The sequence below is a fragment of the Carassius auratus genome, chromosome 34 (genome assembly GCF_003368295.1).
Source record: "Carassius auratus strain Wakin chromosome 34, ASM336829v1, whole genome shotgun sequence".
In the NCBI taxonomy this organism is placed as follows: domain Eukaryota; kingdom Metazoa; phylum Chordata; class Actinopteri; order Cypriniformes; family Cyprinidae; genus Carassius; species Carassius auratus.
In genome coordinates, this window is record NC_039276.1 from 17844017 (window position 1) to 17866233 (window position 22217).

Consider the following 22217-nt stretch of genomic DNA (forward strand, 5'->3'; position numbering starts at 1 on the left):
GGTTTCACATAATCCTGTGGAGGGGCAGTGGAACCAAGTTGCTTGACCACATCTGAGGCAGTGGGAACAGACTTTCAAGGATTCTCCTCCTCTGAACATCTGGAGGGATAGAATCTTGTAAAAGCATGTCAACATGAAGGCACCACATGTCAAAGTCAGCTTCACCTGGGGGTTTTGGAACTCGGCCAGAGAAGGAACGCATCCATTTTGAATGTGCTTGCACTGCAGAAGCGTCATTTTTAATGACATGTTCAACAACTATGTGTTGCACCTCAGGTGGATTTAGTTCTTCAGTAGTAAGTGCATTCCGTGCAGACTTTGGAGCCTTTTTCCTCACTACTGGATCATATTTCATTTTTTATCTTTTAGACTGCGATTTCTTTTTGTATCTTTGCAGTATGGAAGTACTTTGGTCAGAAGATGTTGTCATATCTGAACCAGCATCATCACAACTGGTCTCACTTGAATCCAAGGAGGAATGTTCAGCTTGGGCATGCGACTGTTTAGCAAGTGGGGCTAACACTTTGACACTATCTACATGCCAGGTAACTGTGGGGTTTCACAAATTTTTTATCTCTAGGGGGAAATCAGGCTCCATGAGTGTAACTGGAGTGTCTTTATCAAACTCTACGACTACAGTAGACTGCCCTGACTGCACAGTACTGGGGGCTACTCTCACTACTTTCACCACAACTCCATATTTTGAAAGGGTTTCAGCAATTTCATCATCAGCATCTGTATCAGTAATGCCTAACACACACACAGCACATTTTGTTTTGACATTATAGCGTCTCTCAATATCTGAAATGCTCATTTTGCTTAAACACTCTGCAAAACTTTACAGGAAATAATAAAAAATATTACTACGTTTAGTCAGATAAATGGGCTCTGGCTGTAATTATCCTCCTGGCTGGGCTCGCCACAAAAAGGTTGTGTAACACGGCAAAAGTTATAAGTATAACACTGTTATATTACTCTGAATAAATACAGGTCTAGGTTCGACTCTTGGGAGGATAAAAAAAAAGAAATTGGGCCAAATGATATGGAGCAGCTAACAGCCAGCACATTTATTGCACAAATAACAAAGTAAAACAAATAGTAGAAAAACAAAATAGTATTTCTTGTAATGTACCACACAACACCGCTGAAATGGGAAAAAAATAATATTTAGTCCAGGTTGTGCATAATAGGTCCAAGAAAGAAAAGAAAAAAAAATTTAATGTCCAAAAGTCCTCCTGGTTCCTTTGCAAATTGATGTGTGTAGTGTAAAACGAATGTATGTATAAGGCCTTGGTCTATCCTACTACCCGGGTAGTGTGTGTGTGTAAAGTAACAGCTTAGCTGTATTGGAAAAGAATCCAACGATGCAGAGAGGTCCGAGTTGAAATTCAGCAATAAGCCCTTCACAGAAATCACAGGGTCTGGCTCGCCATAGCTCACATAAGCTCACAGTGGTTCATGTCACAGGATGGATTCAGGCAACAAGAAAAAAAACAGTCAGAGTTTGTATTGATATCTACTCAATCCACATCAATATGAACTCCCTTTTGAAACCCATGAACATACTGCAACAATGCATGTGAAAAATGTAATCATTTAGACATTTGAAAGTACTTTTGTGCAGTTATAATATTTCAAATGCAGCACTTGATCACCTTGTGCATACTAGCTGCAAAGACTCTTCTTCTCCTAATCTCTACCTCTCAGTTAACGAAAACATACAGCGACCCCAACAGGGAAACTATGGTACTGCATTGAGTAAGTATAGAACAGTGTAAAACTCTAGAGGGTTACACATATCTGAAAAAAAAAATAAGAAAGAAAAACCCGACCTGACAACAAAGAAACACACAGCTGGATGTGAGAGATCTAGATGCAGAGCACCACACACACTGGGCGGGGTTTTCCGGTTACAGAATCCCAAATTACTGTAATAACACTATGCTAATACAGGTCCTCTCAAAAGATTAGAATATTGTGATAACAGTTCATTATTTTCCATAATGTAATGATAAAAATTAAACTTTCATATATTTTATATTCATTGCACACCAACTGAAATATTTCAGGTCTTTTATTGTTTTAATACTGATTATTTTGGCATACAGCTCATGAAAACCCAAAATTCCTATCCCAAAAAAATTAGCATATCATGAAAATGTTCTCTAAACGAGCTAACCTAATCATCTGAATCAACTAATTAACTCTAAACACCTGCAAAAGATTCCTGAGGCTTTTAAAAACTCCAATCCTGGTTCATTACTCAAAACCGCAATCATGGGTAAGAGCAGTGTTAATTTCGTTGACTAAATATTTTCGTCATTATTTTCGTCACGAATATATTTTTTGCGGACGAAAACGAAACGAAAACTAAAAAAGAAGGCACTGATGGAGACTAAAACTATGACTAAATTGATTAACATTATCGTCAACGAATAAAGGACGAGACGAAAATAGACTGTGACGAAAATCAAATCAGCAGACGGGAGAGATGCGAGGAATGAACAAAAGAACCGGCAAAACGGAACAGGCGAGACTGCGTGAGAGAAGAGAACCAATCAGAGCCTGACTTATTGAGACGTGAAGCGAAGGTTTTCAGTTTTTAAATGAGCTCCCGGGAAGACGGCATTCGAAGAGGTGATGTCTAAAAGAGCGACAAAATGTCCACAGCTCACTTCACGTTTGACGACGAACAAAACAAAACAAAGCGTAATGCACGCGGAGCGCTCATTCGTGGCGAGAACACAACCAATTTGAAAAGACATTTACAGACGAGCCACCCGGACATTTTCTCAAATATAATTTCACAACGATGTTCTTTTGTTTATTGAGCTAAGCAAAATTGGAAGACTGCAGTGCGTAGATGTTGTAGCATTAAATATTACGAACTGAAAAGTACTGTAAAATAGCCCCTTCCTCAAGTTAGATGAGAGCACAATACTAATACGTAATATTATGATACATACATTTGATTAATACTAATGTTTAGTATATTTTATAATGTTCTACTTGTTGACAATATCACAAATGTTTCTATATTAGTCATGTAAAACGTGAATGTTCACATCCTATCATTATACATACTAATCTAGCAATATTGTAGTATTTAAAACATACAATATTGCTAGACAAATGAATACCTTATAAAATCTTGTTACTTTTTTTATCCACCCAACTTATTAAATAGTTACTTTAAATGTATGCACTTATTGTTCAGCTCAGCTGTAAGCTTTAAGGTCCTGGACCTAACTTTATTTTTCTTTTATTGATGGTCAATTGGCAGCTAGTTATTGTTTACATTATCATGACAGTGTTTGTTGCTGCATAGAAGCTTTTGAATCGAAATAAAGACACAGTTGTGTTGAAATAAAGTTGAATTTGTGTTTTATATATTTTGGTTAAGTTTGTTTCCTATACCAGCTGTAAAAATTGTCTAGTAAATCTGTTATTGATTTTAGTCTTATTTTAGTCGACTAAAATACCAAGCAATTTTAGTCGACTAAAATACCAAGCAATTTTAGTCGACTAAAATACCAAGCAATTTTAGTCGACTAAAATAAGACTAAAATTAAAACAAATCAGATGACTAAAACTTGACTAAAACTAAAAAGAATTATAGTCAAAAGACTAAGACTAAATAAAAATTTCGTGTCAAAATTAACACTGGGTAAGAGGCCGTTCACATATCACGCCTAAAAACGCGTGGAAAACGCTAGGCGCGTCGCTTTGTCCTTCTTTCCAAAGCGCTCGGACAGAAGCGCTCCTGAGGCGTCTGCTTTTGCTAAGCAACCATGACGTGCTCTCTCACTGAAGACGCAGAAATTTCAGCAAAGGATAAATGGATTTGCAGCACAAAAACAATCGCTCTAAGTAGTTCTGCTACTGAATTTATTTCAAAATAGCAATCCATATACAGCTATGAACAGCTGTTCCTTCATCTTGGCTGAGTTTTCAACGTTATTACGGGAAAGGATTGAAGCTGATTGGTTGGTTCTTGTCTCATGACCCACTGTGCGCTTGCGGCATTCTGAAAAGTTGAGATGTTTTTAACTCAATGCGGTGCGGATGCGCCTGGAAAAAACGGGGGGACCTGCAGAAGCAGTGGACTGAGTATGGAGTAAGAAAATCCAGAGCCACCGTGCACAGGCGTGTGCAGGAAATGGGTTATAGAGAAGCAGCACTGGACTGTTGCTCAGTGGTCCAAAGTACTCGGATGAAAGCAAATTTTGCATGTTATTCGAAAATCAAGGTGCCAGAGTCTGGAGGAAGACTGGGGAGAAGGAAATGCAAAAATGCCTGAAGTCCAGTGTCAAGTACCCACAGTCAGTGATGGTCTGGGGTGCCATGTCAGCTGCTGGTGTTGGTCCACTGTGTTTTATCAAGGGCAGGGTCAATGCAGCTAGCTATCAGGAGATTTTGGAGCACTTCATGCTTCCATCTGCTGAAAAGCTTTATGGAGATGAAGATTTCCTTTTTCAGCATGACCTGGCACCTGCTCACAGTGCCAAAACCACTGGTAAATGGTTTACTGACCATGGTATTACTGTGCTCAATTGGCCTGCCAACTCTCCTGACCTGAACCCCATAGAGAATCTGTGGGATATTGTGAGGAGAAAGTTGAGAGACCCAAGACCCAACACTCTGGATGAGCTTAAAGGGATAGTTCACTCTCAGATTACATTTTGGTATGTTTTAGCTTACCTCAAGGACATCCAAGATGTAGGTTTCTCTGTTTCCTCAGTATTTCCCATTTTGATATTTTTAGGTCCAACCGTTCTTGTCTGTGACTCACATAATGGATGTCTATGGTCACCACCTCAAAGAGCATGCACAGAGGAGTCAAAATTAAACAATTCCCCATCGGAAGTACACATTGATGACCTAAGACACGAAACGAGCGGTTTGTGTAAGAAAACGAACAGTATTTATATCGTTTTTACCTCTTGTACACAACCACATCCAACTGATCTGAGGGCACGAGTGCTTTCTGATGTGACGTGTGTGCGCTCTGGCTTAGTCTGTGCACGCACGGAAAGCCCCGAAAGTTTAATTTTTATCATTACATTATGGAAAATAATGAACTGTTATCACAATATGCTAATTTTTTTAGAAGGACCTGTATATCCAGACAAGAACAAAAAAAATCTTCAAAAGACTTTTTGGTTTGTCAGGATCTTGTGACACAAGGATCACATCTAACTGGAAAAGGGAAAATATTCTCACAGACCCTAAGGAAGACAAACCCCTCAGCAGCAGAACATAATTCTTCAGTTGTTTTTACAGTGACTTATGTAAAATTTAGATGATTTTACAAATCACACTGAACCCCTCAAAACATGAAACACAAAGGGGAATAAACAGATTCACAATATAAAACATATGTGGTATATAGTCATTCATATTGAACTTACAATGAAGCCTGGTGCGATAGAATAGTGAAAGGGAAGAGGATGATCACAAATGAGCTAGGTTTGGGCAAGGTGGTGTAATTTTTTTATTTTAAATTTTTTTTTAGATCTTTTGCCCAAATTAGTGAGTTTCATTGTTTTGTTGCATGGCATTTGTTTGGTGAGAGTTCCTGAATTTGTGTTTAAAGGGGAGATCATTTCGGATCTTACAATACACTTACCATTGGGGCAGACACAATTCTATAGTGGTATAATTTACAAAAGCCAATGGTGTGTATGGTTTGACTTTTTTTGTTTGTAGTGACATTAAAGATAATTTTTAGAATTAAAATGTAGACTTCGTAAGTAGGTTAAGCATAACAAATGGGTTTATGTCTGAGACCATTTATACACTTACTTAACTGCAGACACAAAAATGACATTCACTAGGCCTATTTGGTACTGTACAAATATTTTGAGCATCCCTTATTCTGTCCCTTTTTATCCTATAGAGAGCAATGATTGTCCTTTATTTTCAACAAACTGAAGTTGGTAACTGTGAAGGCCACAGCCATGGCCTCACAACCAGTTTAAGAGCAGTAACCTCATGCACTTAAAGTTTATGCTGTTTTTCTTAAGGATAAGTTTATATAAATTTTTCATACACATTTGTTGCAAACATTTTAGTTACAAATACCTCACAGGACACGTAGTTCATTTTACATACATTGTGCTTTATTTAGTTGACCATACAGAAGTATATTTTTGGGAGCGCGCACCATTAGTTACTTTTGGATTGTCACTCTGTATAATTATTTGTTTCTGGGTTTACCAGTGTTGGATTCCACACCCAGGAGAGATCCAGGAAGTTGGCTGGCTTAATGGGGTAGCTTTTGGAGGAGGAGCAGTTTTATAGGAGAGGTGGCCTAATTGGACACTACTATTGTTTGTTATCTTAGGGGGGAAAGCTCATTCTCTCCTTAGATATTTTGGGGTTTGGATTTATATTATATTGAGTACTTTTGTTGAGTTAACCTTAAGTAAAAGTATATTCCTTTTTGTAATAAGTTTTAGGTAGATTTTGCTGTTTTTTTTGGTAGCTTGTGTAGTAGTGTTGTTGTTCGTCTTCCCCTGTGTGTTAGAAATGGCCTGATCAGCCAATATGTAAGTCCCCATTGTTTCTTTTGTAGGAAGTCAGTTGTATTTTCGAATTTTTTGTTTAGAGCTTTAGTTATTGTTTGTTTATTTGACCTTTGTTTTTGGGCCCAAAAACCTTATTTTCATTTTGTTGTTATGATTATTGGGAAATAAAAATCCTTATTTTTGAACTTCCCTTGTGATTCCTCTTGCTTAACTGCTTGGTCCCTGACAGAAACTTTTGACCTCTAAAAATGTACAAGACCATGATTTTGGCATGTGCATTTTATTAGATTTATTACCTTGCAGAATAAAAGCAGGCCAGTGCAAATATCAACCTGATACGTCACACACATGCAAGTAGCATGAGGTTTAAAGATGCATTGTGAAATGTACTCCATATTTAAATGCTCTTTAAATAACTGAAAAGCTATTAAAACAGTGAGAATATTGTATGACAGGAAATAATTACCCAGTGACATTTAAGTTTATTCAGTATAAACATGTAGCATTTGAATATAAAGTCTTTGCTTTCTTGACTTTTTCCAGAAAATAGGATACATGGTACAAGACAACAAAAGTAGATAAAATAATTAAGACTGGAAATTAATATTTACTTTCTGAAAATGCACATCAAACACCAAAGATGACCCTGAGATCTGCCAGAGACAGTTTAGTGAATGATGATCCAGTCCCAGACAGAACTTTCTGAGCTAGCTCCTTCTTCTTCTCCTGCAGTGAAGAAATCTTGTCTTCCACTGTACCGTCACACACAAACCTGTGATGAGATTGACATTATGTAATCAATCTATCTGAGAGTAACACTTTTATCAATTGCTAATTTTTCCTTAATAGAAAACTATTCTGAATGCCAAAACCTCTATATATTCAGAGAACTTTATCTCCCAGTATATACTGTGTAAAAGTCCATTACTGAATAAAGCAGCATTACATCCTCACCTGTGGATTGTAACATCCCGGGACTGTCCCACCCTATAGATCCGATCACAGGCTTGGTCCTCTAATGCTGGGTTCCTGTGAATGAATGTCTTGGTTCATTTAAATGTGCAGGTCTCTGTAATCTAACCAAATAATCCCAGCTTGCAATATTAACTGAAACAGTTTTGATCCTGTAAAAACTTCTGACTGATGGTCTTATTAAAGCAGCTAGAGTTCTGTGTAACTTTGAAAATATTATTAATAAATCATTAAGCATTATTAAAACTATAGAAGCAGATTAGTCTCAAATATAATTCACGCAAAAAACACGATTCACACATGCGTAGACAATTTCACATGCATGAAACCTAATTCACGTACACACAAAAAAATTCACATGCGTGAAAAAAAAAATATACTCACAAAAAGTGATTCACATGCGCAAAATAAATATATTATTATATTTATAAAATACATTTCACAAATGCAAAACACTAATTTGTAGATATACAACTGTGGACAAAAACCTTTGAATGTTTAAAATGTATGAGTGTCTGAATGTACAAATCGTCATTTACTACGTATCCACTCGGATTTGTGTGTGTGTGTTTTTGAGACTTTCCTGGCATAGCTCTCTTCCCATGTGGGTCTGTCGTACTCTTTAGCCAATCAGATGCGAGCTTACCATTCAACCAATCATATCATAAGCCACTGAGAGTGCATTCAAGGAGCACGATTCTGCGCACCTTTTGTGCAATATGGATTAATTAGAACGGAAATTAAGCCTTTACATCAGTAATCCAGCATGGCGAATGAAGAACGGGAAGCACGGGTAAGTTTAGTTTATTTCATAAAAGTCTGAGTTTACACATTTTATCGTTTACACATTCAATCAAAATACAGTTGTAACAGGACAGTTACAGTAATTATAAATTAAACTGCAATCAGGATGGTAAAAAGAAAGACAAAAGACAAAAGTAAAATTTTTAGGCGGGGCCGAGAGGCGTGGGAACGAGGAGTGAGGCCAGGTGTAGTGATTGGAGATGAGCTACACCTGCGCCCCACTGCCGGTATCGAGTCCCACGCCTCTCGGCCCCGCCCCACTCGTCACAGTTTATTTCATAAAAGTCTGAGTTTACACATTTTATCGTTTACACATTCAATCAAGACAGTTTTTCAAGTTAGAAAAAAATACAGTTGTAACAGGACAGTTACAGTAATTATAAATTAAACTGCAATCAGGATGGTAAAAAGAAAGACCTGTAAAGACAAAAGTAAAATTTTTAGGCGGGGCCGAGAGGCGTGGGAACGAGGAGTGAGGCCAGGTGTAGTGATTGGAGATGAGCTACACCTGTGCCCCACTGCCGGTATCGAGTCCCACGCCTCTCGGCCCCGCCCCACTCGTCACAGTTTATTTCATAAAAGTCTGAGTTTACACATTTTATCGTTTACACATTCAATCAAGACAGTTTTTCAAGTTAGAAAAAAATACAGTTGTAACAGGACAGTTACAGTAATTATAAATTAAACTACAATCAGGATAGTAAAAAGAAAAACCTGTAAAGACAAAAGTAAAATTTTGAGAGTTGTGAAATTATAATTCTAAATAATCTTGTTTTATAAATTGATGTCTGTTAGGTCAGTATGTACTTTCTTACAGTAATACATTTTAAAACATGTAGCCTAGTAACCACTACGTTGAAGCAATGTAGTTCGATCAAGATAAACAACATCAGATATTTAGAAACGTTGTTTAATTTGTAAATATATTGTCTGTACATTGAAATGCATCTTTCTCTTCTTATAATTTAGGAAAATCTAAAGCAGTATATTCTTCAGCGACTTCATGGTCGTTTAGTTCAGGGATTCCCAAAGTGTGGTGCGTGAGAGGAAAAATGTAATGGCGGTCTGTTTTTTTTTTTAAATGGGATTTTTCCATACAATAAAAAAAACATGAACAGTAAACATTTCCTTTGTAATCGCTTGTTACGGCTGGCTCGTAGACCGCAACATAAAAGAGGCAGACAACAAATTCTTTAACAATAAAGCAATTTATTATCAAACCAAATAAACAATTCAAAAGAAACTGATGTCTAGGGAAAAAATAGGACACACACGTGTGGTTATTAAATAAACAAATATAGCAAAGGGGATGATTAATGAGAAAATAAAAATGTACAAATGACAAAGTTGGGAGAAGTGAGGGCGAAGCTAGCCTCCTCACATTACAAGTCACCGGTCTTTATACTCTGGTGAGTTAGTCAAGGATTGAATACACCTGTTGCCCAATTAGCATTTGCACTGTGTAGCAGAACCAGCAGGGGCAAACCGGCAGGCATAACATCGCTTTTATTTTAAATAAAAAAACTATAATTTATTATTTTTCAATGGAAACGTAGAAGACAGATGCTGTCCTCTACGCACTGTTCTTCTTTTATGTACTGCAGGCTAATATGCGTGCCAACTTGTTTCTTTCATTCCATAATATATATTATAAATATGCTTAACTGGCTGAAATCAGAGAAACTGTCAAGTCGGACATCTTATGATAAAGTTGTTAGTCAGGAGGAGAGGGGCCAAAAGAGAGTGAGGATTTGGAGGCAACAGAGACGAAGAGAATAGAGAAAGAAAATGAGCAAATAAAAAATCTTGAGGAAATCTCTCTCTTGCTGCAGGCTGAGCGACTTTTGCGCTGCACTCGAAAAGTTCCAGATGCATCCTCTTTAATTTTATTTTATGTTTGAGCCTATGCTCTTTGCAACTTAATTATGTTGTGGATCGTGTGTTGGCTAATTTTATTGTTGCACTTGAAAGTTTCAGATTGAACCTCGTTTTTATTTATTTTATATATTTCGGAGCTTATTCTCTTTAATGATGTGGATCGTTTGTAACTTCATGGCAATTTAATTCAATGTACTGTCATTCTAATTTCCATAACCGTTATGTTATAGTGCAGCGGTTCCCAAACTTTTTTTCCTGTGCACCCCCTTCTATGTCCCAACCGGGTTGGCGCACCCCCAATCCCCACTTTAAAAAAAAAACGCAACAAAGCTGTCTTTTATCGCCATATAAAGAAAGAGTCATGAACAAAGAACATCAACAAAGTTTCAATATAATGCAACAAAGCAACGCACAAGCTTCCACTTTTAAGAGGACGAGTGACAGACACAGGCTCAGTAACAGAAAGCATGGTTATTTTCAGCCACGTAAAAGAAACAACAGGCTAGGCCTATTGAGCTAAATGACCATGGAGCTAGCAGCAACATCATCTCAACCCGCGGCCCGTCACAAATTCAAATGCGTCCCACCATGCTGAACACAATTAAAAAAAAAATTCAGTTTTACAATTATTATTATTTTTTACATTAATTTAAACATTTACTTAAGAAATATAAGCTATAGCCTTATGTTTTTTGTTAAATTATTTTGTGTTTCATATATTATTTTCAGACATGATCAGACCTACTTGCATAACATTACTCATTTAACGAACACATACAAGCACCCACTTTGGCAGAATTCAATCAACAGCCATTAGTTCGGTAAAACTGAGCATCATAATGGACAAATTTGTTTTTAAGGGAGGAAAAAAAAGAAAACAAACAAAGTTACAGACCGCAGCTCTGATTGGTTGTTTCTTATTTACAAATATGTAAAAAATATATTTTTACAAAAGTTACCTACTGCAGCTTTGATTGAAGAAATGTGGCAAAACATCTCTGGAGAGAACCTTATATTATTAAATTCGAATGTGCTTTCCATATTTGGATCAACATAGGCTACATTTGTGAATGCACATTTTCTGCAATGTGGCGTCAAGTCATGCTCCCGTGCGCGTCTTACAGACTGCATCTTAAGCCATATGTTAACCTTTCCGCGTCCGTGGGGAGACCATTATGGACCGCTAGGTAGGCGTGACGTAATCATCGTCATGGGAGAGTGTGTGCGGAGGCTCTGAGAGGATGAACGCGTACCTCACATTTTTTATGACCGCACGGACAGGTGCGTGTGGTCAGTAGGCTTCAAAAGCACAATTGCACATGTGGAGGCAGTTTGAAGAAGCCCATTGCTACTCGAACCTGTGCAATCTGCTTGCACTTGGACTTGGACCATAGTGCGGCCCAGTGGAAAAAAAAGGTTGAGAACCACTATAACATAACGGTTATGGAAATTAGATCGGCAGTACATTAAATTAAATTTCAATGAAAATACAAACGATCCACATCATTAAAGAGAAAAAGCTCCGAAATATATCAAATAAATAAAAGCGAGGATCAATCTGAAACTTTTCAAGTGCGACTAAAATTAGCCTACACACGATCCACAGCATAATTAAGTTGCAAAGAGCATAGGCTCAAACATAAAATAAAATGAAAGTGGATGCATCTGGAACTTTTCGAGTGCAGCGCAAAAGTCGCTCAGCCTGCAGCAAGAGAGAGATTTCCTCAAGATGTTTTATTTGCTCATTTTCTTTCTCTATTCTCTTCGTCTCGGTTACTTCCAAATCCTCACTCTCTCTTGGCCCCTCTCCTCCTGACTAACAACTAACCGCATATTTATAATATATATTATGGAATGAATGAAACAAGTTGGCAGGCATATTAGCCTGCAGTACATAAAAGAAGAACAGTGCGTTGAAGACAGCATCTGTCTTCTACGTTTCCATCGAAAACTAATAAAGTATAGTTTTTTATTTAAAATAAAAGCGATTACAAAGGAAATGTTTACTGTTCATGTTTTTTTATTGTATGGAAAAATCCCATTTAAAAAAAAAAAAAAAAAAAAAAAAAGAACAGACCACCATTACATTTTTTACATGGTGCGTGCACCACACTTTGGGAATCCCTGAACTAAACGACCATGAAGTCGCTGAAGAATATACTGCTTTAGATTTTCCTAAATTATAAGAAGAGAAAGATGCATTTCAATGTACAGACAATATATTTACAAATTAAACAACGTTTCTAAATATCTGATGTTGTTTATCTTGATCGAACTACATTGCTTCAACGTAGTGGTTACTAGGCTACATGTTTTAAAATGTATTACTGTAAGAAAGTACATACTGACCTAACAGACATCAATTTATAAAACAAGATTATTTAGAATTATAATTTCACAACTCTCAAAATTTTACTTTTGTCTTTACAGGTTTTTCTTTTTACTATCCTGATTGTAGTTTAATTTATAATTACTGTAACTGTCCTGTTACAACTGTATTTTTTTCTAACTTGAAAAACTGTCTTGATTGAATGTGTAAACGATAAAATGTGTAAACTCAGACTTTTATGAAATAAACTGTGACGAGTGGGGCGGGGCCGAGAGGCGTGGGACTCGATACCGGCAGTGGGGCACAGGTGTAGCTCATCTCCAATCACTACACCTGGCCTCACTCCTCGTTCCCACGCCTCTCGGCCCCGCCTAAAAATTTTACTTTTGTCTTTACAGGTCTTTCTTTTTACCATCCTGATTGCAGTTTAATTTATAATTACTGTAACTGTCCTGTTACAACTGTATTTTGATTGAATGTGTAAACGATAAAATGTGTAAACTCAGACTTTTATGAAATAAACTAAACTTACCCGTGCTTCCCGTTCTTCATTCGCCATGCTGGATTACTGATGTAAAGGCTTAATTTCCGTTCTAATTAATCCATATTGCACAAAAGGTGCGCAGAATCGTGCTCCTTGAATGCACTCTCAGTGGCTTATGATATGATTGGTTGAATGGTAACCTCGCATCTGATTGGCTAAAGAGTACGACAGACCCACGTGGGAAGAGAGCTCTGCCAGGAAAGTCTCAAAAACACACACACACAAATCCGAGTGGATACGTAGTAAATGACGATTTGTACATTCAGACACTCATACATTTTAAACATTAAAAGGTTTTTGTCCACAGTTGTATATCTACAAATTAGTGTTTTGCATTTGTGAAATGTATTTTATAAATATATAATTTTATTTTGCACTTGTGAATTGCTTTTTGTGAATATATATTTTTTTTCCACACACATGACTTTTTTTGTGTGTACGTGAATTAGGTTTCATGCATGTGAAATTGTCTACGCATGTGTGAATCGTGTTTTTTGCATGAATTATATTTGAGACTAATCTGCTTCTATATAAAACCTCTTGAGGATCTATGAAGTGGCTTACCAATGCATGTCAATGAGAAACAGATGATTGCCTCCAATCAGATTGATGCCCACACCTCCAGCACACAGAGACACCAGCATGACCTGCAATATCAAAACCAACCATGAACATAAAGCTTTCTAATTTCAGAGGGCAAAGTCACCAAACACATTAGCAGTCACTAAGATTACAATCATTAAAATTTATTACAGTAAATGAAAATTCAGACTCTATGTGATGTGAAGGAATAAGCCACATGCCTGTGGTCCTTTAGGGTTAGTGTTGAACTCCTCCACTAGGTCCATTCTGCGCTTGGGATTGACAGTGCCATCAATTACTGCAAACTTCAGACCCATTTTCTCTAAATGTACAGCAACAATGCGCAGCATGCTGGTCCACTGAGACACAATCACACTGCCAAGCAGGGATCAAAATTGACAAATTACAAGAAGTACAAAAACTGGCTTTGGGTAAGGAATCTCAATATAGTACATTGTTGAAATCAGAATGAAAGAATGATAGTCTGGATTATTTAATTAGTCTTTCAGATAAAACACATGGAGAAGAAAACATATGTTGCAACTTGTGACTTGACTTCTAATGACTTCAACCTTAGTGGATAAAAACACTATCATAAGTTTATATATAAAAAAAAAAAAAAAAAAAACGGTATTTTTCCTTCAAAACTCCATTTCATGAAGTCCTACACAGAAAAATCATTCATGTGGATTCACTGACAGGAAGACCCAAAGGGAGATCAGTAGATATTTAAAGGTTTCATGGTTTACCTACATATAAACTGCAGCTGGCATACCTTTTTTGATTTTTCTTTCTAATTTCTCTCATCTCAGTCAGAATAGCTGAAACCTGAAATAAATAAAGTCACCACAAATAGCATATTTGCACATGGCCATACACCGCAGAAACATTAGGCACAGCATTGTACGGCAGAGGATACTGACCTTAGTGCTTTCACGGGTGTCCTGGAAGAGCTCAGAGGAGAAGCGGCTGCCGTTGAGGGACACGGTGTCTTTAGGGTCAGAGTCTGAGGGCTCAGACAGAGACAGAGCACACAGCTGCTCTTCCAGAGACAGAGCTACACCATCCCCCTGCAGCTCCGACTGATCTAGAGTCTGGAAAAAACACATCATAGAGTTAACACGGTGTCAGTTCGGGAACAAGTGTAGAAAGTGTGTGCGAGACGGAGAAGGAACATCACCTTCTTGAGCAGAGACAGGTGGCAGCAGCACTGCCTGAGACGCAGCAGCAGTGACAGGATGTGGATGGTGCTGGAGGCCTGAGGCTGCTGAGAGGAAGACAGCGAGTCCTGCTGAGACATCCCGAATTCCCTCGCAACTGAGACACAAACACAAACGAGCTGCCGATTACCTTCTTTCCTGTATCCATACATGAACATTCCCACACAAACCCTGAACTATATTCAACTATATTCTGTATTTGCCTTTCTCAAAAGGATTGCTACTGTCTCCCTTTTTAGTGTTTCCTTCTTCGTGTCTCTTAAGATAGTTCTGGAGTGTAGACCTGACGAGGAAGAAGAGAAAACAATGAAAACAATAACATTATGTATGCAAAATCCAACAAATATACTGTCTGAATACACATACAGATGGAGGTCCAGTGATGGTGTAGGCCTACCTGGATTGTGCAAACACGACATCATATACAGCCTGTTCATCTTCAGACAGCTTCAGCCGGTGAACCTCACAGGTCCGATCAGGCAGAGACACCTGAAACAGCACAAACATTAGGATTCCTTCAGGTGACCAATGATTTTTGATGAAATTGTGGTTACAGATCACTTCACATTTTACCATGATTACACTCTCAAAGAGCAATGTCTAGTTGATTAAAGGAATTAACAAAAAAATATATACTTTCTACATTAATTTCCAGGCCTAAAATGTACTTGATATTTCCAGCTTCTGAAACAGTGGGAACTAAACATTGTGTGTGTGTGTGTGTGTACCAGTGGTTTTCCAGCAGCGTCCAGCTGATCTTTGGTCCTGCGAAGAAGCAGCGCTCTGGTGAGGATGTTCAGTCTCTCTCCTCCTCTCTTTGAGCCATTATCCACCTGAGCCTTCCACAGCTTATACTCATCGAATGGAGAGCATCTCAAAAACCTGCACAGAAAGAGTAAAAACAACAGCAGCTCAAGTAGTCTGCCACAAAACAAACCACTGTGATGGACTGAATCATTTTATGAATCAACATTATCAGATTACTTGAAATTATTTCACTGGATAAGACCTGGAATCTTGTCATTTGTCCTTCTGCCCTTTCCTTTCCTTCACTTCCAATCCCATTCTTTACTAAGGTGTTTTTAAATAAATTAAACATGAGAAATAATAACAAATATTTTGATGTACCCATAGACTATTGATTACATTAACTCGGGTTAATAACTGCAACGCTTTTCATATTCATACTGTTGTCTCATGCTCCAGCATTTTTTTTTTTTTTTTTTTGTAAAAGTCAGATATGACAGTTCAGACGACACGTAGCGTGAGCATGACACCAGTAATTCCAAGATCACAAGACAGATGTCTGAGATAATACAAGAACTGATAAAATAAATAGATCAAAGTTGCTTTGGATAAAAGTGTCTGCAAAAACGAAATGGGTAAGAGTCAAATATAACAAACATTTTTTGCAGCCTGAATAAAGTTCTGGGATATTGTTAAATGTCTCAAACTATAGCTAGAAAGGGTGTGATTATGTGATGGCACGCTGAACATACTTGAGCAGTGAATACATATCCAGCAGGTTGTTCTGAATGGGGGTTCCAGTAACAGCCCAGCGGGATCGAGCCCGCAGCTTACACACCGCCATGGACGTCTGGACTTTAGGATTCTTAATGTTATGAGCTTCATCAAGAATCACACGTGCCCAGGCAACACGTAAAAGAGGAGGCAGGTCTGAAGCCTGGAACCAGAAGAAAGTAACTACTTAAGCTGGAAGATGGTTTTATGAGTGGTGCTTAGACAACAAATTGTCAGATGTTAAGGTCACTATCCATACCACATGATCAGAGTCCTTAGAGGGTTTCTCCGCATCCTCCTTCTGCACAGGGATCTCCTTAGAGACCAGACTGTATGTGGTGATCACCACGTCATGCTCAGCAAGGCTGGTGCAAACAAGAGAGGAATGAGAGATTAAGCAAGGCAACAAATAAAAGCAAAAAGTGAGAGACATAAAAAGTTACACTTATGACAGCTGATTGCAATTTGGAAAGGGAAATATGTGAAATATTGGACGTATGCAGTGACCCCAAATGTTTGAATGACATTGCATAGTGAAACAAAATATGAAATAACTCATACCAACTCAATGCGATTTATTTTAAAAGAATTGCAGTAAAAATGAACATGCTGACTTCATAGATTCACTTAATTAGGGACATGCTGCTTGCTGGAAAGAAGGAGACGGACAGAAAGAAGGAAGGGACGATGCAGGAATAAATAAAAATGTCAAATGTTGTCAGATGGTTTAATATTTTGTATATAATTTAATAGCAATTTTAAGTGCAACTGAAGTGCCCAGATCATTTTTGGCACATTTTTGAAAAAGCATTCAAATACTCATACAGCATGTATGGTTTGCTAAATGCATGTATGAGCAGTCTGTTGTTGGTGTGTATGTACAGTAAGTGTGTGCCCTACATGCTTGAACTCCTCTGTCGGCTGGGGCCATGGTACAAGTACACACTGAGGCGACTACTCTTCACACGCTTGTCAATCTCTTTCTTCCAGTGATGCAACAGAGAAGCAGGACAGATGACCAGTGTCCCCTGAGAAGCCACTATGGTTGAATCTGAGGATGGTAATTATGAAACATACAATCTTGAATCTGTTAGAGTACACAACAGCTCTGTAAATAGCAGACACTGCAGAAAGTTTTAATAAGATAAAACACACAAACACACACAGACAAATTAAAGATCTATTAATCACTGATGGATACCCTTTTTAGAGATCCATTCCTCCAGTTTCTCATCCTTCTTCTTCTGAGACAGAATGAGGGCGATCATCGTGAGGGTCTTCCCCAGGCCCATGTCATCAGCTTAAAAAAATAAGTAATTAAATTAAAAATTAAACAATGTAAGTCTATTTTTTTCTGTTATTTCATATATAAATTCATTTTTTATAAATTCTCCTAAAAATTACAACTTGTGTGGGAAATGTGAAAAAGGGTATATGGACTTTTAATTTCATAATGCCCGTGGATATTACAATAAGACTCAGGAGTTTTCCTGCATTATAATGGATTATTACATAGTTCAGGCAATTACTGATAAAACCAGAAACTCAGGCAACTATTTTTCAACATAGCTCATCTAGGTGCATTACTCTCATTTCACTTTTTCATATAATAACAAAGTAATAAAAAAAAATCTATATTTAATGTCCATTGTTTTTAGTAAATAAATAAGATATATATATAAAAAAACTTAACATATGTATCTTACATTAAAAACATCAATTCTTATAAGAGTTGATTATTACCCAAAATTCCTCCACATGGTTTCTGCGTCTCTCTCCACAGCAGCCAGGCCAGAGCTTTCCTCTGATGAGGCAACAGCTCCACCTTGTGAAGCAAGATCATCATGACACAGTTATAGTTCAGCTTTATAAATGATGGAAAGTGACATTTCCATCATTTAAACCATCTTACTTGAAAACAGTGTTTTTTGACCATTCCAATAACTGCACAAAAATTAGAAATTTATAAATTATGCTCATCTCTCTTAAAGTGATTTCTAAAACAATTTTCAAACACTTTAAAAATTGGGATGATCCATACCATATCCTCATCAAGATCATCAATATTTTGCTTTTGATGGTATTATGTGAATGCAACTTTAAAGTTGTATACTGAGTTCCCCATTAAATATTTTTATAACGAAAGGGATTAAGAAAAAAAAACTGTTTATAGCATGAGCTTGAGGATCACGTGCCACTGAAGACTGGAGTAATGATGATGAAAAATCTGCTTTGATCACAGGAAAAATATATAGATTTTAAAACAATATTTTAAATTGTGAAACATTTTTCACAATATTCCTGTTTTCATCTGTATTTGAGCTGACTGACTTTGATTCCTTTGGGATCGGGTGCCTCTGTGTCATCTGTAGGGCAGGACTCCAGCGAGTCGTGCAGATGGTCGAGGGCCTCAGTGGTGGCATTGCGGACAGCCAGCAGTCTGTTCTCAGTCATCCTGCCACCATAGAAAGCCTGGTTCTGAGCATTCACTGCAGAGACAACCAGCCAAATTAGTAATGGGCACAGAAACACCAAACTGCAGGAGAAGAATGAGATTAAACATTACACCTCCAAACGTCTGGGAGTAACCTTGGCTGAAGTTCAGGCCCAGAGAGCTACCAGAAGATTCCTTCATCAGGGGAGCTGGAGCTGTGGGCAGGAGGATGGTGCCTCCAGGACGACTGAATGGATTGGAAAGACTGTGTGCGGCCTTATGTTCTGCCTGAGATTTGTCTTCATCTTGAGACTCTATATTTAAATAGGGAAATCATTTAAATTCATTTCAGTATTTCCTCATGTAAGAGTATTATGTTTATCAAGCTGAATTATTATTAATTCATAAAGATCACTATGTTTTTAGGGAGCGTCTTACAACCTGAACAAACTTTGACATGTCATGAAAAATGTTAAATTATCTGATTATCTAAGAGACTTATTGATTTTGACACAAGGTCACGAGGATCTGTAGTTTACAAATTCCAAAATAATATTAAGCAGCAAAACGGTTTCAAATATTGATACTAAATCAGCATATCGGAATGATTTTTGAAGGATCATGTGACACTGGAGACTGGAGTAATGATGATGAAAAATCAGCTCTAATCACAGAAAAAAAATATCTTTTTGAAAGTATATTAAAATATAAAACCAGTATTTTAAATTGTAATAAATATTTTTTTTTACAATATGACTGTTTTAATCTGTATTTTTGATTAAATAAATCAGCCTTGATGAGCAAAAGAAACGTCTTAAAAAAAAATTACAAATCTTACAGATCCCCAACTTTTGAACGGAAAGTAGATCTCAACAAAATAATGCCTTTCATTGAGTCAAAAATGAAATGAGTGTCACCAGACAGAGAAGCTGTGGTCAGGCTCAGAGACTCCAGAGCCTCTTCCAGCTCCTTCACCTGACTCTTCAAACGCTCTCCTTTATCTGGCAGAGCTGACACGTTCACCACTGAAAGAGTGGCCTAGGAAAGACAGAGCAAATACAGAGGGATAGAAACGGAGCGTTGAATCTTAAGCATAACCAGCTGAATCAAATTTGTTATTTATCACTATTATTTTAATTTTCACAATATTAACTGTAACAACAAAACAGTAAAGGCTGAGAAACCTTCTTCTGCTTGAGCTGGGCTGTGAGATGGCTGTGGAGGGCCCTGGGGTCCTCAGACCGACCCTGGACTTTAGAAGCAGGCTGGAACCCAGGATAAGAGGTGAGCATTTTCTGAACAGGTGCTGCTGGAGTCGGGGCACTCTGCTGGGTGGGAGGATGTACCGACACCAGCTGAACATCATCATCCTCATCACTCCACTCACCAAACCGCGCGATGCCCTTCTGGTCCTTCTCTTGGCTCTGGTTTGGTACGGTCTTCTGAACATTAAGTGATGAGGGCTTTTCAGAAACTGGCACATCCTGTGACGTGGAGCATGAGGATGAGCTGCTGGTGCTCTGAAGTCTTTGAGTTTTATCTGTAACTGATTTGAAATCAGCCGTGCTTTGCTTGCTTGAGCATTTACCCTTTGCTTCAATCTCTACTGAAGCTTTCTTATCACATGCAGTGGACCCCTCTAAGGGGATTTGTGGAGAGCCACCTGTTTTCATAGGCTTCTTCTCTTGCTGGTCTTTGAGGCTGGTCTTGGATTCACTGGGTCCTTGGACACTTTCATTCCCAGAGTTTGGACTCTCAGGACATGCCCTGTCCTCTGCTTTGCTCCCCAGTCTCTCATCATCAGACACTCTCTTCTTTATCTTCATCCCAGCAGGAAGTGTCTTGTTCCTCCAAGACTCTGAACCTCCAGAGTCTTTCCCCTCTCTGTCCAAGTCACTTTGACCATCTGACCCATTCCCGTTATTCCCTTCTACCTCTGTTGTCTTGGAACGCTCTTCTTTCTTTTTAGCACTACCATGAGATTTACCGTTCACATGTTTATTTGCACCACTGATCTCGTCTCTATCCTTTTCAGCATCTGAATTCATCTTGAGTTCTGAAGATTTGTTGTGTTTTGTCTTGACTTTGAAAGGGTTTCTGACAGGAGTGAGGCTGGAAGATTGAAGATCTTCATCTGACAAATCAGTCCTTTTCTTAGGCTCTTTCTGCAAGTGGTAAAGAATTTTGACAAGAATGATATGTTCATATATATACACCTATACATACATACACCTACACACACACACACACATATATATATATATATATATGATAATACCTAATATGCTAATAACTAATATGCTAAACATTTATTGAATTTCTAAATAATTTTAGATAATCCACGTCTACCTCTCTCCATGGAACACAACCACACCACTTCTGTCCTTCAGATTTTCCAAGCATACAGCGATAAAACAACCTGATTATTAAAGAAATAAAGTATTAACAGTGTGGATTCAGAATCCTTTCCTCATTAGCTTTCATTTATTTCCATCTAAAAGTCAATTACGAAGATTGTGCATAAAGACGTTTAGAGATGTTCAGGGAAGAGTCATTCCATGATTTATTACCAACCTTACAACAACGTACATTATGACACTTATTTATGATCAGTAATGTTATGAGTTATGGTTCTTTATTGTTCATATTGATCTGTACTGGATCGGTGCCCCCCAACACAATGAATTTTCTTTCTCACAGCAGAGATATATTATAACCCTTACTTGTATTCGTCCCGTTTTTCATTGTAAATGAGAGACTGAAGTTCAACCATGGAGTCCTCATGCTGAAGGCAGTGAGATGCTGGGATCCTGAAGAACATACATGAACTTAAAATCAGGGCAACACACTGGCTCATCCACACGTGTTTAAATAAACAAATCCACTTGTCCTGTGTCCATAAATTATGTGAAATTAAATTAGACATTTATTATTATAATGCGTATAGTAATGTGTGTGCACTCACTCTGTGGGCAGTGTAAAGTTGCAGGGCGTTGCATCACGCGTGGTGCAAATATAGAAACTTTTGCCCTTATTCTTTCCTTCCTTTACACCAGTCTTTAGTAAGCATGTACTGCCTGAATAACAAAAGTCGAATTAGCCCTTTGTTTTGTTAAACAAAAATAAATTTAACGTTAATCTGTACTTTCGTATTCATGTTGGCCTATCAAAAATCAGCTAACGTTACTTACAACTGGAGCTATGGGCTACAGCTTATGAGCACAAACTTAATTCTTACCGAATAAAACTGCTCAATTCAATTATTTACTCCGTGACAAACGAGAGCACGATACTTACCATGTGTTTCACACAGAATTCTTTCCATCTTATGATATGACAGCACCTTATTTCATACAAGTCGCCGGCTTCACTTTCACTACGAAAGCAAACACCCGCCGTTGTC

General features: G+C 37.7%; 1 protein-coding gene across 2 annotated transcripts; it reads right to left on the reverse strand.

The window, feature by feature from the left end:
* Nucleotides 1–6791: 6791 nt before the first annotated feature.
* ttf2 (transcription termination factor, RNA polymerase II) lies at nucleotides 6792–22217 on the reverse strand. Of its 2 annotated transcripts, XM_026218411.1 has the most exons (23): nucleotides 22112–22217; nucleotides 21780–21891; nucleotides 21538–21624; nucleotides 21164–21233; nucleotides 19999–20979; nucleotides 19732–19852; nucleotides 18949–19128; nucleotides 18712–18869; nucleotides 18124–18205; nucleotides 17582–17680; nucleotides 17281–17431; nucleotides 16640–16745; nucleotides 16359–16543; nucleotides 15588–15741; nucleotides 15257–15348; nucleotides 15063–15142; nucleotides 14820–14956; nucleotides 14563–14733; nucleotides 14415–14467; nucleotides 13861–14014; nucleotides 13622–13704; nucleotides 7485–7559; nucleotides 6792–7302 (listed from the first exon to the last, which is right to left on the reverse strand). In XM_026218411.1, the coding sequence occupies exons 1-23, from the start codon at nucleotides 22137–22139 to the stop codon at nucleotides 7158–7160; spliced, it is 3504 nt and encodes a 1167-aa protein (XP_026074196.1). In that variant the 5' UTR covers nucleotides 22140–22217; the 3' UTR covers nucleotides 6792–7157. The 2 variants fall into 2 exon arrangements, with proteins under 2 accessions (XP_026074196.1, XP_026074197.1); XM_026218412.1 differs by lacking the exons at nucleotides 21164–21233; nucleotides 21780–21891; nucleotides 22112–22217.